Source organism: Grus americana, chromosome 4 (assembly GCF_028858705.1).
Source record: "Grus americana isolate bGruAme1 chromosome 4, bGruAme1.mat, whole genome shotgun sequence".
NCBI lineage: Eukaryota > Metazoa > Chordata > Aves > Gruiformes > Gruidae > Grus > Grus americana.
In genome coordinates this window covers 77,656,829-77,671,887 of record NC_072855.1, presented here as the reverse complement: position 1 = coordinate 77,671,887, position 15,059 = coordinate 77,656,829, and the positions used below count along the sequence as shown (strand labels likewise).

The 15,059-nt window shown below is 37.4% G+C and overlaps 1 protein-coding gene across 4 annotated transcripts in view; it reads right to left on the bottom strand.

Annotated features, from left to right (window-relative positions):
• Positions 1-15,059, bottom strand: part of SEC24D (SEC24 homolog D, COPII coat complex component) — a 69,340-nt gene that overhangs the window by 31,431 nt on the left and 22,850 nt on the right. For all 4 annotated transcript variants that reach the window (XM_054823039.1, XM_054823040.1, XM_054823041.1 and 1 more), the window contains 4 exons: positions 14,678-14,941; positions 13,751-13,872; positions 10,744-10,855; positions 9,257-9,384 (listed from right to left, as the gene is read on the bottom strand). In XM_054823039.1, the coding sequence (XP_054679014.1) occupies positions 9,257-9,384; positions 10,744-10,855; positions 13,751-13,872; positions 14,678-14,941 (626 nt within the window). The remainder of the gene's footprint in view (positions 1-9,256; positions 9,385-10,743; positions 10,856-13,750; positions 13,873-14,677; positions 14,942-15,059) is intronic.

Here is a 15,059-nt window from a genome sequence, read left to right as displayed (position 1 = left end):
TGAAAATGCAGTAACTTCAGTTTAAAAAGCAAAACACAAACTTTTCCTCCTGAACTTAGAAAATATCAGCGTGTTCTGACTTGGTGAAGTTTCCAAGGTAACTGAGTAACATCTCTGACAGCTTAAGGTTAGAGCTTGCATGGTCTTGTAATGTTTAATTTACTGCTGTTGCTACAATCAACTTTGGCCAGTGCGTAAGAGGAGACAAACACCATTTCAGCAGATCAGCGTGCAGTCCGTAGAGGAAAATGCACATGCAGAATGGCAGATGTCATTCAAGCAGCTATTTTGAATTACAGAGGTATCTAGCAATAGCCAAAATTATTTTATACTTCAGTGTCATTTTTGTTGGCAAAACAAATTATCAATATTGTTGGCCAACTAATTAAATGGATATGAATTTTACTTTTTATTTCCATTCTATATGTACTGTTGCTTAGTCATTATGCCATTACCATTCTGAAGAACAGACACAGTCTCCAACTCAGGACAAACTAATTACAACATCTTTATAAAGGCATTTTCGCAGTCTAAATTTCAAATATGTAAAAAAAATTACCAGGAACTCTGATTACAATATGAATAAGGTTTATATAAATGTCAAGTTTTCAAGTCACTGTCCCCATCTCTTTGAGAATTACCTCCTTACCATAACAACAATGGTGTCTGGAACACATACTACAGAAGTATTTTAAAGAATACAATTTAAGAGTATTTTAAAATGTATGCTAAAAACAAAAAGGCAGAAAAAACTAAATCAGGAAATTTACTTGAATTAGGAAAAGCTCTGCTGCCAAAGCCTTTGTTAAATTTGGCTCTGAAAGTTCATTCTAGTTACAGAGCGTAGTTACAGTCCAATAGGCTAACAAAAAACTTTCTCCTAGATGATGAAGTCTTGGGAAGCAATCCAATTTCAAATGCTTTACTACCAAATGCAGACTAACACAGGGCATACTCCATAAAGAAAGCCTCATCTAATACAGGATTTATGCACCTCTAAATTAGGCGTTGTGAAACCTAACTTACAGGCACTGGCCTCCAGAGTGATATAAAACTTTCTAGGTGAGGCACCTGGACATGGTTGAGAGTTCTAGGCTCTCCATACCATGCATGGGAGAGTCAGGCGCCACAGAGGAGCTATGCAAAAACTCCAGACATTAATCTATTTTAAAAAAATAAAATAAAATATCATTGACAGAGCAACAAAAATTGTCAAATATCCATCCTGCTCCAGGCAGACTCAGAACTATGAGACCAGAGTCTCACAGTTCTCTCCCAAATGAAGGCATCAACAAGGATGCTTTGGAACTTGTTTTAATATCTGGAAAATGGAAGAAATGGTAGTGCTTAAGCTCACACTTACCAATGAGTTCAGGATACAAGTTTATGCTACCTGGACAGTCTCTATATGGATTGCTTGTTCCAAATAGCTCCACAATGGATTGGTTGCAAAAATACCAAGGCAGTCCTAACAACAAGGAGGAGTGTATGGTAGCATGGCCCTATTCCACAACTAACTGGCCTAGCTGTCATCTAAAGTGTGGTATTGGTGCACGTGTTCTTTTTCTGATCCACTGACTTCCATCCATGGAAGTTTAAATGGAGGCAACGAACTCTTCTGTACAAACTGGCAAATCGTTTGGTGGACAGCCCCCCTTTCCTGGAGGGTGAAAAAGCCTTTCAACATCATCAGATTAAGTGTCCTAACTATTAAGTTATATCACATGTGCAGGGCTTCTACTCTCACCATGTTTTACAAAAACATGACAACTAGCACAGATTACTTTGATAGCGTGCCCCAAAGACATTGACAAAAACATTCTCCAATGAATCTTGGACAATCCAGAGACCAGAACCGCTGAGCACGTAAAGCAACCTGTCCCACTTAAAATTCAGAGACAGCAAAATATTTTCTCCTCACTGGTCAACAGCTGCTGGTTTTGCTGTAGAGCAATCAAAAGGAGGAAATTTTTGTTACCTACACTGGAGAGAAGTCCAGTATTGTCAAAAGACATGAAGCAATTTTGCATAACCTAGATATGAAGAGTCATATGAAGTCTACAGAAAGGAAAAAGATCATTAAACATTCAATAAGCTCTGACATTTCATTTCCAGTGGTTGTGAATATGAAGAGGAATCTCATGTCAAGTCCCGAGTACATATGGGGATTACAAAGTTACAAGCTAACATTGAGAAGGGTGGGATATTTCAAAACAGACAGCAGGGCAAAACTGTCACCAATCTTTCAGAATCTTTTCTTCAGAAAGTTTTCTTTTGATAGTTTAAAAAAGCTTACTAGTAGTATGGACAATTTTACTTGTCTAAAGACTCAGTGTGAAATTGCTGAACTGTACATAAACCCAATTGTTTACGTAAGCTTCAGTGCCCAAAAGAAAAGAAGGCACCAATACAAAAAGAAACTCTACAAAGAACTTCTGGGTGATCCCAGAGGTACAGACCAGCAAGTCCTACTTCCACAGAAAGCAAACTGGTAGATACTACAATGGAGGAGAACATAAAAAGACACACAGATAAATAGCATATATAGAGCAAGAGCTGCTGTGGCTCTTGTGGAGAGATGTCATGAAATACAGATCTATTGAGTTCTGTCAAAAGTCAGCCACCATGCAGATAAGCATGACCTAGTTGATATAATGTATTTCTGTTGAAAAAAGTCTTTTGATAGAATCCCTCATCAAAAGCTCTTAAATTAGCTAAGCTCTCATGCAATATGGGGAAGTGTCTCCTGTGAATAAGTAACTATATAAAAGACAGAAATCAAAAGGTAAAATAAAAATTATGGCTTTTTACAGTAGGTAGATGTTATCAGCAAGCACCACTGTTCTGCAGTCCATGCTTTTTCAGACATCTCTAATAGAAAGCAGTCAGTAAGATATTTCACTGGAATCATTTCATAATGCCTGCAAACTAAGCATTCCTCACTCTCCTCAAACCAAAGTTCTGCATGAGCACAAAACCACTAATAAATGCCTGTGTCTATATAAAAATATGCTTCAAACTAAAGCTACAGCCTGCTTGCCCTTCTTACTAGCTATAGAATAAGGACAGCAGAACCTAAGTCCCCACTGAGCCCAGGGCAGATTGCAAGAGTGTGGGGATTTATTCATATTTATTTAAGATTTATTTCAAATTTATTTAACATTTGAATGACTTCTTTAAAACCCAAAGGAGAAGACTTAGGGTCTAAAAGAAAATTTGCACTCTGGTACTTGACTTTGTTCTTGAAACAAAAATAAAATATTTATAACATTGCATCATGTGGTAGTTATTCACCTCACTCAATTTTTAGATTCTGCTAACCTTACAACTCTACCTAGGAAATCATACTATCATCCCTGAAAAACCATAGCTGATAGCTGTCCAGACAGTTCACCTGCACTGGTCATCATCAAAGTTCACTATTCTGAAAAGGTTAAATGGCTTTTAGCTCATGAACACCAGCATTTCTGAGAAGTAATTCCATTCCAATTTTATCTTTTAACTAGTTTAACTGAGGAGACATTGAAAAGTGAAATATTAAATTCCCACTGTTGAATATTTCTAAAAAAAAAATCAAATAAATAGGAAAGAACATCATAGAGAATGACAACACAAAACTACTAAGGAACAAAGAAGAAGGTAATTTAGATATCAAAATATTTAAAACTATAGATAATTATTTGGAGTTGTTTATATTTTCTTTTATAACATGTAATACTCTTTTAACTACCTTTTGTTTGCAAGTAGTATTAAATGTTAAATCAAGATCACACGGTTTATTCAGGCTCTGGAAACATTCATACATCTCCAAAACAAATTCATGTAGGGCTTGGCCTATGATGATAACTGTGAGAGCTAGTTTATTTTTATAGACTGTTGCTAAAGCACTGGTGGACTAAAAATAAGTTCTGTCAAACAATGATACTGTATTCTCAATCTATAACAAACAAATACTTTCCATAGATCATCCAAATCAGGAGAGTGAAAATGAACTGTTATTTTTGAGAAATAATAAATAAGGACATGGTAAAGATAAGATTCAGAAATGTCTAGAGCTGTTAAAACATTGGGCAAGAGGAGGTGGGTAATGCATGAGTGTTTTAACAGCCTTTGTTTCGAATGATATATAACACACATTAATGTTCACTAGCTTATAATTTTCTAGATTGGCTGTAGGTTTTTTTGTAGTAATCTTTGAGAGACTGTGTGCCCTCCGTGGATTTTGCCCCTCTAACTTTCAACTTGAGGGCTTTTCTGAATAAATCCATTTTACTTGCTCTGCTCTTCTGAGGCTCAGTGCCTATATGCCAAATGTTGCTAACTTAGCTACCCTTGGGATATCAAACACAATCCTCCAACAATCTCTGCTGAATGGTCTCTACTTATGTCTTAAATTCACTCTCATTTGTGATTCAATATTCCTAACTAAAGCCTACTTCGTGAACTGTGTCCAGCTTTACTATTTAAATTTTAATAATGGCTTCTCTAGAATATTTTCATTCTGCAGTTTTACCGGGTTACATGTGAGCACCTGAAATCCTACATCTTAGCTGTACTGGATCCTTCTTACTCTTTCAACTATAAATTGTTGTGGAATTGAGCTGTCCTCTCTTGATGTGAAGACCAATATTGCAGCCTACTGATATAGGCATGTTTTTATGTCTTGCTTTGTATTCACTTATGTTGGTCTTGTGTCCTCCCCAACCCAGAATTTCCACCAGACTTCTACACACTACAGAACTTCTCAGACACAGTATTACTCCACTGGGTCTCAATTGCCTGGGGAGTTTTTAGCAGGGTATAAAGCAACAGCATCTTCATCTTTTCATTCAAATGCATTTCTGTAATTTTGTATTTGTACCGTCTCAGTGCAAGGACAAGCCCTGTTTGTTTTGGGGTTCCTCTCTCAAAAAAACCCACATTACACACTTATTCAAAGACATACATGAAATCTTCTGATCTAACATCCTCATCTAGCACCATGATGATTTTGCTTTGTGTTCTTACTTTCTCCCATGGGGATAGTTTGCATCCCATTCTTTACTGGAAATGGAGATATCTGTTGTACACATCTTCAAAAGATGTCCCTGTTCAAGTTTGTGTATTTCTCAGCTCCTGACAGATTTTTCCCAGACCTTAGTTTTAAAAAATAATAATAATAAAAAAAATTCATTTTGTATGCTAACATTCCCACTTCACTTTTGGAGACAGGACACCAGCCCCTGTGCGTAGACACTCCACTTTCCCCAAAAGAACCCATGGTGATTAATGAACTTGTATCTGCCTTTCAGAAATGCTGAAATCTTCAATTCTCTTTTCTCAGGTTGGACCTTCACACTGGAAGAATATTTCTGAGAAAACTACTGTTAAGTCACTGAACCTAAACTTTTTACTTGAAAGCTCCCAGGATCTTTTTATCTCCATCTCCCTGTGTTCTTAGTCAAAGGAAACAAATCCTCAAAGCTCAATATCTAGTTAGCTACTGTTTCTATGAATGCAATTGACAACTACTTTTTTTTTTAAAAAAAAAGTAATTACAGACATTAATTCCAAAACTTCAGAGTGTTCCAGGCTCTGTCAGCTGGAGCACTACTGATTCTTCAGAGTAAAATCTGAGATGTAAATGAAAAATACCTAATTGGCAGAACAAAATGCTCCTAACCTGCAGAAGCTACAGTAAACTCCAAACAGAATTTCTCATAGGATCTCCTTGTCAATGAGTAACAGGAACAAAACAGATTTGAGAAGTGATGCCTATCATCACCATTATACACACATCTCTGCCAATTCTGGGACCCCAATTACCTTTTCTTACTCCCTCCTATCCAGTTACTTTAGACTAAGAATCTCTCAGGCACTACTTCCCGCTGCCTGCACAGCCAAAACCAGCTCAACGCCTTCCTCTGATGGTCAAAGTGTAAACTCAGCAAGAGACACTAATTAGAGTGCACAACCCTTCAACTGGTGCTGACATGTAACCCCATTTACAAGTCATTCACCAAAATGGTAAATGTGTTCAATTAAGAAACAAAACAAGGTCTGTACAACTGTGCTCTCCCCTTCATACACATCCCTAATTCTATCAGTGTCAGTAGACTTAGCTATTTCATCGCTTTTTTACTAAATTTTTGCTGCAGTTCAGATTACACAGTGCCAAACAAAGCATGGATAGGACAAAATACAATCCACAGTTCTTTGATATCATTTAGGTCACCTGGTCAGAACATAATGCCTCATAAATGCAAAAACCAATTCTGTCAATGAATGAAAATCCACACTCAGGATTGACTTCTAGAAAGGACGTACAAGCCATCTCAAGACTACACTGAATCCTCATATTATGTGGAAATGGGAGCAAGGTAAGGTTTTTCCTTTAACTGTTTTAGTAAGGAAATGGCATAGAAAAAAAACCCCAACAAAACCAAACATGAATTCTATGGCAACAGACCACTGAAAATGCAAATATATTTTATATAGTATCTTAAATTCATCCTCAATTATAAGTGATGATCAAAGCAAAATACCAATTAAGATTTATATTTATGGAACACTCATAATTCCATTAGTCACTTGAATGGCCCTGATAGCCCATAGCTTTTTAAATATGGCTTTACTAACACAGAAGGGCATGGCCTATGTAATATGCATCGTAATAGATTATATATACTGTGTAGATTTGCTGAAGTCCTTATGATTCAAATAAGATGGGTCAGCTTCTCAGCTGTTCCTAACCGTATAACCAGTTGCACAAACCATTTGTGGCCATTTCACATCCATGGTCCACTAAACCCTTGTAGCCATTGCTTTTCTTCCGCCTCCTTTGAAAAGAAACAGAACTGAAATACTCTGGGTGCTAATGCTGAGTATATTAGAAACAGCAGAAAGAGACATATCTGCAGCTGAAGCTGCAACAAAGACAAACGAAAGGAAACCATTCAAAGGCTAGAAGAAAAATAATTATTTTCAACAGTTACTATGTACAACATGCTGTTTTTCAAGAGATAAAGAGATTAGACAGATTCCCACTTCATACTGAGCTCTGTAACATGTGATGAGCATCACCTGTAGGCACTATCCATAAGATAGGCTAGATATTCTGAAACGAAGAACGTTCTGTGCCTTGCAGTCTCTAGTTCCAGGCAGAATGCACCATACTAGGAAATTCAGAAACACAAATAAGCCCCTGAATGTATTTTACCTCTATAAAAAGCCCAGTTCTTTCAAATTAAGTGGCTTTTCAGAATTAAAGTCATTATAAATCCCATATGGAAGACCATTTTTATTAGATCTTAAGAGCAAGATCTTATTTTGGCAGCAGCAGTGAAGACAAAGGGCACAAGTAAGCCTTGGAAAAAATGCCTCAGCTAAGACTGCCCAGCGTTTCCTCCTGTAACACCATCTCTTCAGTTCTTATAACTTTACCAAGCTGTAATTGTTCACACTAAAATTTTCCACACTGGACTTTTGCCAATTTTCAGAGTTTTTTTAGCCTCTTCCAAGAAAGAGGCTAGGGAAAAATACACTGCTCTTTACCGATTAATGAATTCCACTGACCCTTCCAACAGCTTGAGAGCACTAACACTGAGTACATCTTTTTGCCAACCCTGGGAAAACCCTCCTGAACTTGGCCAAGTACAAGTGTTTGTACATACTGCTAATTTATTAGAGAGATTTAGATTTTAGTAACTCATTGACCACCCTACCCAAACACCATGCAGGAGACAAGGAAGCCACGCGTGGGGGACATAAACAACTAGAGGCAGACTGAAAGTGAAGTGAAAGTGAAAGATGCACAAATGAAGAGCCAACATGAAAGCAGAATCGGTAAATGCCACCTGGGCACAAAAATTGGAATAAAGGGTAGGAAAGAGTAAAGGTTAGCTGGTAAAGTGAAGGGGTGGAAAAGCAACAGCAGGAGTTTCATCTAGAAGAAAATGCAGGGGGGCAACAAGCCAAGTCTACACATTCCCCTCAAGAACTGGAATGAAACCCCAAATTGCTGTCTAGCAGACAAATGTTGAGACTCAGTATCTGCAGAACTGTAAGTAATACATCCTATTTCCCTGTGGAGCATAGAGAAGATAACTACATACTACCCTGCTAAAATAATACTCTTAATTCAAACTACAGAGGTCTGTTGGATTGGAAGTTATCCATCCTGATAAAGAACAACATCTGGTTTTTTCCAACATATTTTTCAAAAAAAATCCTAAAAATTTACAAGTAATAAAACAAAGTGAAAGAAAAAAAAAAGACTGCAAAAACAAGCACTGAAAGTCTCTGCAATTTTAATTAGGCTTTTACGTGCATGCATTTTATGAGGAGTTTTTGAAGACACAATCACATACTACAACTTTCATGAAATCCCTGGGTTTTTTTCCCAGCAAACAGCACTCAAAGTAAATTGGCGCAGCACATAAAAAGGAAATGCATTCTGCAGACCTTTGTTGTAGTGTTTAGAAGCTATGCAATGGAGGAGGCAGGAGTTGAAGAACAAGAAAGATGATACTACAGATGATGCAGCTAAATGCTGCACTTGAAAACTGGGGTTTTATCCCTGCTACTGATAAAATCCTTTGGGGATGACAGAAAATCTGCGTAACGGTCTTAAAATCAGAGGATACTGCCAACCTGCAGAAATACTTTGCAAAAGAACTAGAGATATATTTGGAATATGAAGGGTTCTTAGTGATGATAATGTGAGAAAAGGAATTGACTAGGTTAGGGCCTCCAAATGAGTGCAAGAAATAGGTGATTACATTTGTCTTTTTTCTATGACTCAGCTCATCCAAGTAGAAAATACCTTTATCTTCTCAGTCTGTTGTGAAATTAAATTATTTTGTAAAGAACTAAATGGAAAAATGTCATTCTTTCAATGTAACTGTCCATGCCTTAGAATTAACTTGATACAGTTTGTGATCATCCTCTTTTAATGTCTTTGCCTATACCTACAGAGTTCCAGTAGAGCAAACCACCAACAAAGCTGGCACAAACTAGAGGCAGTTGGGGGAACACCAGAAACCCAGTGGTTCAGATTACACAGTCATCACTCTTGCACCTTTTCTGAATAGAGATTTTTATCCCTTGAAGTTGCAACATAACCCAAGTGCATCTCATAGTCTTCTGCCACTTCTCTACTCTTACTCTTTCACAGTCAGAGGTAAAACATTCTCGCCCTCAACCCAATCAGAGAAGAACAAGTCTGTAATATTTAGGAGACAAAATCACATAGGACTAATATTCAGTTAGTCCTTACCTCATTTGGTGGTACAATAGCGAAAGGCTGGATGACAGCTGCCAGTGGAATGCGAGCCTGTTTGGCCATATCTGAAGACAACGGGAAGCAGTAGGTAGTACATCGGATATAACGAGGGCTGGCGTGGCCTAGAACACCCAACATAGCAAGCAGAATGAAAGGCTGTTAAAAGGAACCTGTCCCAAACACAAACCAGAAAAAATCAAAACAACATAAAGCAACAAGTGCATATACTAAATTAAATACATGCTTTTTTTCCTCCCATGCAAGCTTCTGCCCATCAATCCTATTTATCTGTCAGCCCATATCCCCTCCTGTGGTTAAATCTTTTCTTGCTGTTTGAATTTAAAGCAGAGATTTAAATATATCAAGAAAAACCCCACAATTATTTGCAATAAGGATCTCAACAGAGATTAGTTTGAAACATATTATATCTAAGATCTTAAAAGAAAATAACATGGATGAAATCCCCAGAGGAAATGTCAACATCATACATAAAGAAATGCTGCAGACTGATACCTACTGTTAAGACTGCTCTAATGAGCTAGCTCTGATTTGGAAAATAGTATAACTGCATTTAGTGTACATCACCATGCTCATTGCAAAACATAGCGTGCTAAAATCACTACATCACTTCTTGCAGCACACTTAGCTCAGTTCCCTCAATGAGAAACTGTGCTGTGTATTGCAGACGAGCACTGAAAGGCAACAAGAGTTCAGAAATTGGCCTTCTTATGCTCCTATTTTAACCATCAAGCTGCAGCCCTATTCAGTTTCTTGAAAAGAGTTTCTTTGCTCATCAGAACCGCATAACCCCATTCTCAAATAATGCCAAAAATTTTGATGCGTTTGTACGTTTCATACAGTTTATCCAAGCATGGATAAATTAATGCTGAACTAAGTGATACCATCAGTTTAATCTGTATTAAAACATCAAGTCTGCTGTCAAGAGCAGCACATAGAATATTGCACAATATATAGACAGATATATATTACACAGAATATAGGCAAAGGCAGATAGAGTGGCCAAAGGAGGAAAAAAAAATAAAAATCAACTAGACAGCTTGTACACTGCCCCATCACTTGAATAGAATTTTCCAAAGTTCAAATCTTAAAACATAACAGTGCTAGTCTCATTGCTTCCTTTAGTGTCCATCTTTTCAAATTGCAGAAGAATCCAAAAAGGATTTTCAACATGAAATTTAAAAAAAAAAAAAAAATTTAAGTTAAAATGAGAAGTTCTCTCAACTATTCATATTATTTTAAAGGTCAGGAAGGGTAGAGGAGGTGTTAACCCAAGGTCTAAGAATTCAACTCCCACTTCGCCTCCCCCTTTTTTTCTTTAAAGGGAGTTTCCCATTTCATGTCAAATTTAGAGTAAGGAGCATCATTTTCAGATGAGAGATTTGAGAATTTAGTCTTTTTTTTTTTAAATTTTATTTTATTTCATCTAGAAAGACTTCCAAATCAGTAACAAGGACAGTTACCTTGGTCTTGGATTACGCAGTCCGTGGTGACAAGAGGAGGAACCTGTCCTCTTGTATTTGTAGCATAGATCTGCCCTCCCCTAGAAGCCTTATCATTTTCAATTACTTGAATCTGATGAATGAGAAGCAAGAACAGTATGAGGAAGGTAAGCCATGCATTCAGTTACATTCATAAACAATTATACTAATATCTACACCAAATAACACTACTGACATTGTCTTATATAGAGGTGCTATAAACCTATCACACTACCATGTTGTGAGCTTCCTCCTGGAAAGAAAGGAGAGCAATCACAGAAATTTTTATTAAAATGAGGCAGCTCTGATCATGTACAGATTTACCCTGGTTGAAGCCTAGTTTATAGCACTTTACATCGTAATCTCATGAAACTCTCATGAAGCTGGCTTTACTACTGAACAAATTCCTTTCTCATACACCTCCTCCTCTGTCACTTCTGCAGAGTCCCTCACCCCTGTTTAAGTTTGATACTTTTCGGGATATAACTGAAGTTACATAAAGTTGTATTTTGTTCCACACCATAAACTGGATCACTGAGATGATAGAATTATTCCTCCTCTTCCCTCAAAGAAGCTATCTTTTCTGCAATCTGGTTTACAGTGTAGCCAAACAGCTGTGAGAGGCAAGAGGAACAAGACAGAGAATTTCTGAAACTGGCTTTGCCACTGTTACTGGTAACCCATGGAATTGTATCTTTACACTGCACATAAATTTCTAATAATAGCTAGGGAAGTTCAGAAGCCTTTGTTGGAAAGCAAACAGAGAAGAAAAACAAAAATTAGTCACAGAGTCTACTGATCATTGTCCAAGAGGTATTTCCTAAAACACTGGAAATAATCTGGGGCCTGTAACTTCCCCCCCGCCCCGGCCCCCATAAAGTTTTTGTATTGCAATTTAAATATAACAAGCTCTCTGAGGAATGTATTGTATATCTTCTGCTTGATTACTTTCCCCTGCCTCCTTGGCTTGTGTACTTATTGCTAACTCTTGCATTAGAAGGAAAAAGGTTTTGCTCTAAAAAGGTCCACTGGCTGAAGAAAGCAAACCACTTTGATCCTTTGCAGAGCTAAGTCTGAACGTACCATGGTTTTCTGCAGTTAACTGACCTAAATATATCATTGTTCTTGGAAATAATTGTTGACAAAGCCCAGATGCTAGTTTTCATAGAGGTTGATACGTGCTCTGACAACATCTAACATATGTAAGAAAAATATAAATCAACAATGGCTACAGATAAGAAGTAAATTTATCTGGCAACACTACTGTAATTATATAATGTAAATATAACAAGAGAAATACACATGGTCAAACTTATTCCTCATTCTGAATTAGTATTTTGCCCTTTACAGACATTGACCCAGATCATGTTTCTTTTAAACATGTCATTTTGATCCTCTCTGTGCTGCTTAAACAAACCTTTTAACCTATTTTAACATCACTGTCATAGTCAAGGCTGTTTATTCTACATGCGTAATTGAAACAAGACATCAGTCCATGCTATCATGCCAGACCTCCTTCCACTCCCCTTCTCCCTACCCTTTTATTTTTCTTCAGTTAGACAAGACCATTTTAACCTTCTCATGTAAAAAGCACCATACTGAAATATCAGGAATGTTTGACCTATTACGGGCATTTGTTAATTATACAGACACTTACTTTAGGTTTTTTACACAATGGTTTTCAGTTACATTTAAGTTGAAAACTGCCTTTAACAGAGGCAGTTGCAGTTGTTACATTAATCTCTAAGTGATTATCAACAAGCATTTTTCCAAAATTCCGGGAATTTTACATCAAAACCATCACTGGATAAAACAAATTATCTTTTCTAGAAGGACAAAAGAATATTCCAATTTAAGGAAGCAGGGCTGCTCCCTACTAGACAGGGTCAGGCTTCTACACAAATGCTTTTCCCTCATCAGGGTGGAATACAAATTTTTCCTGTACAGCAATACTGCCTCAGCAGAGAAGCGGAAGATTCCTTTCAACCAGACTAGCTTACAATGTGATGGTTAATACATTTTTTTAAGTAGAAAGTTCTAGGTCAAAGCTGCAGGACACAGCCTGCTTCAAGAATCCCGACTCTCCAAGGACCTTTTGACCTGTCCAGACAATTGCCAGAACCAGTATAAGTGTGTGCATCAGAATGTGTTTTCCCCATGAGTTCAGCACATTTCCTCCCTCTATTTCAATCAGCTGTTCTCAATAAAGAAGTTAAATGCAGTCTGCATCTATTTCTTTCAGTAACAATTAGACTACCTTAAGATGGACACAACCATAACCTTGTTTTCTCTTTCTCTAACAGCATTCTAAGAAGAGGAGACATTGTCCCACCAGTGCGTGTTCAGGCATGCTTCAACAGCTGAGCCTCTTCAACCTGTACAAAGCTTTAGCATTAAGTATATTCCAAGCTACTGAAATCTTTCAAATAATTCTAGTTGCCTGTGAAACTCCTGAAATCAAATGGTGAGGTGGCTTTTGAGCATGAAATTTCTCAGCATTTCCAGGATTGCAGTTTTAGAGTTCACGTACCTGTATTCTGCATAAATCCTACTTTAGGTGTCTATCTGTTACTAAGTTTAAGCCTTCAAACTTTCCGGAGTGAAAAGGAAAGGTGATTAGCTGCAGTCAATGTAAGTAATCCTTCAGTACTGCTCAGTATCATACTAAGAATCCTGTTGAGAATTCCTATTAAAGTATTTGGAGTCATGGCTATGTCCTGTGTTAGATAAAGTTATAAAGCCTCTTCAGTACTAAAACTAACGTTATGCGCTAATTTATCCAAAACTGACAGTAGAGAGTACAAAATTCCATGTAATTAAAAAAACTGCAAAAGTTGGAACATACCTTCTGAACTAAGCCACCTAAGTGCAATTTTATGTTACCAAAAAAACCCAACAACTAAAATGAAAACAATATTAGCATTGTCATTCTTTTATCTTAAATGCAGCAGAAATTTACTTCTATAAAAATTAGTGCCACAATACTTACTGGGCTTGGAATAGAGTCAGGATCAAGCTTCTTCTGCTGTGGACCTGGGAGCTGTGGAGGACCTCCAGGAAAAGCACCAGGATAAGACAGTTGAGATCCTGCCATCTGAGGACCATAGTTTGCTGCAGAGTTACAAATGACAATTCATTTAAAGTATTTAGGTTATGTTATCAATTTGTAACATCAACTTTTGCCATACGATTCATTCTTACTCAGCTAACTGCCACTTCTCCTTCCACTCTGTTTTCAGCAAGTAAAAGAAATGGATTACTTTGGCTTATGCAGTCTGTGTTTTAAAAGTAAGCATTAGACTAATAAGACCATGTGTGACAACTTTGGCTCCAAAGTTTTCATGTGTATGTCAAGTAGGATGGTTAGTAGAGATTACCACAGCTACTCAAACCAGGCCGTTACATTAGTGAGAATCTCTCCCCTAACATCACTCAAGGCAAATTGGTCTAGTTAGCTGGCTTTTTAGTTGTCAAAATAACTGTTTTACTCACCTATGTCAGATGAAATAACTGTATTCAGCCACAACTCTTTATTGCTACAGTAAAGCATTTTTGAAAGCTGCTATGACAGATAGTACTATAAGACAGAGAGCAACCTATACCTCTACAGAGTGTAAGAAAAACCCCTTTCTGTAGTATGTTGTGCCTTTACCCATTACGAACCAAATAATTCTGTTCCTGATCCAAATTAATCTTCTTTTTGTTACAGTCTCCACAGAGTAATAAACTTTTGAGCAAAAGCAAAGCCTGCCTTGAATGTACTGACTGACAATGCAAATATTTCCATTCTACAAAAAGACGAATAAAATTTCATTTTTCCAAGTCAGCAGAACATCAACCCTGAATGGTCACAATTCCACCAGTGATTCTCTATGCATGTTTTGTTTTCAATTCCATAACAAATATCCTTCCTTACCTTGCCGAGGATGATATCCAGGCCCTGGAGGCTGTGCTGGAAGCTGCTGAAAGTTAGGATTTGGAGGGACAGGTCCAGGGATTCCATCTTGTCTGGCCATGGGAGGCAATGATGGTTGAGCACAAAGGCCGTTATTTGCTGATGGAGGAACCTGTGATCCAGGTGGTAAAGTGATCTGCTGCTGAGTTGGTGGTGGTAGTTGTGGACCCTGAAAAGATGCCGGATGCCCAGAAGACATGCGAGAGCTCGGAGCAGTGTCAGGACCTGAGCAAGAAACTATGTCAGCTGAGTCAAAAATTATAACCTACTAACTCTGTGTGGAAGGTGTTCTATTTTTGCTCAATAGATTTACAACATATAGGCAATATTGTATCCCATACTG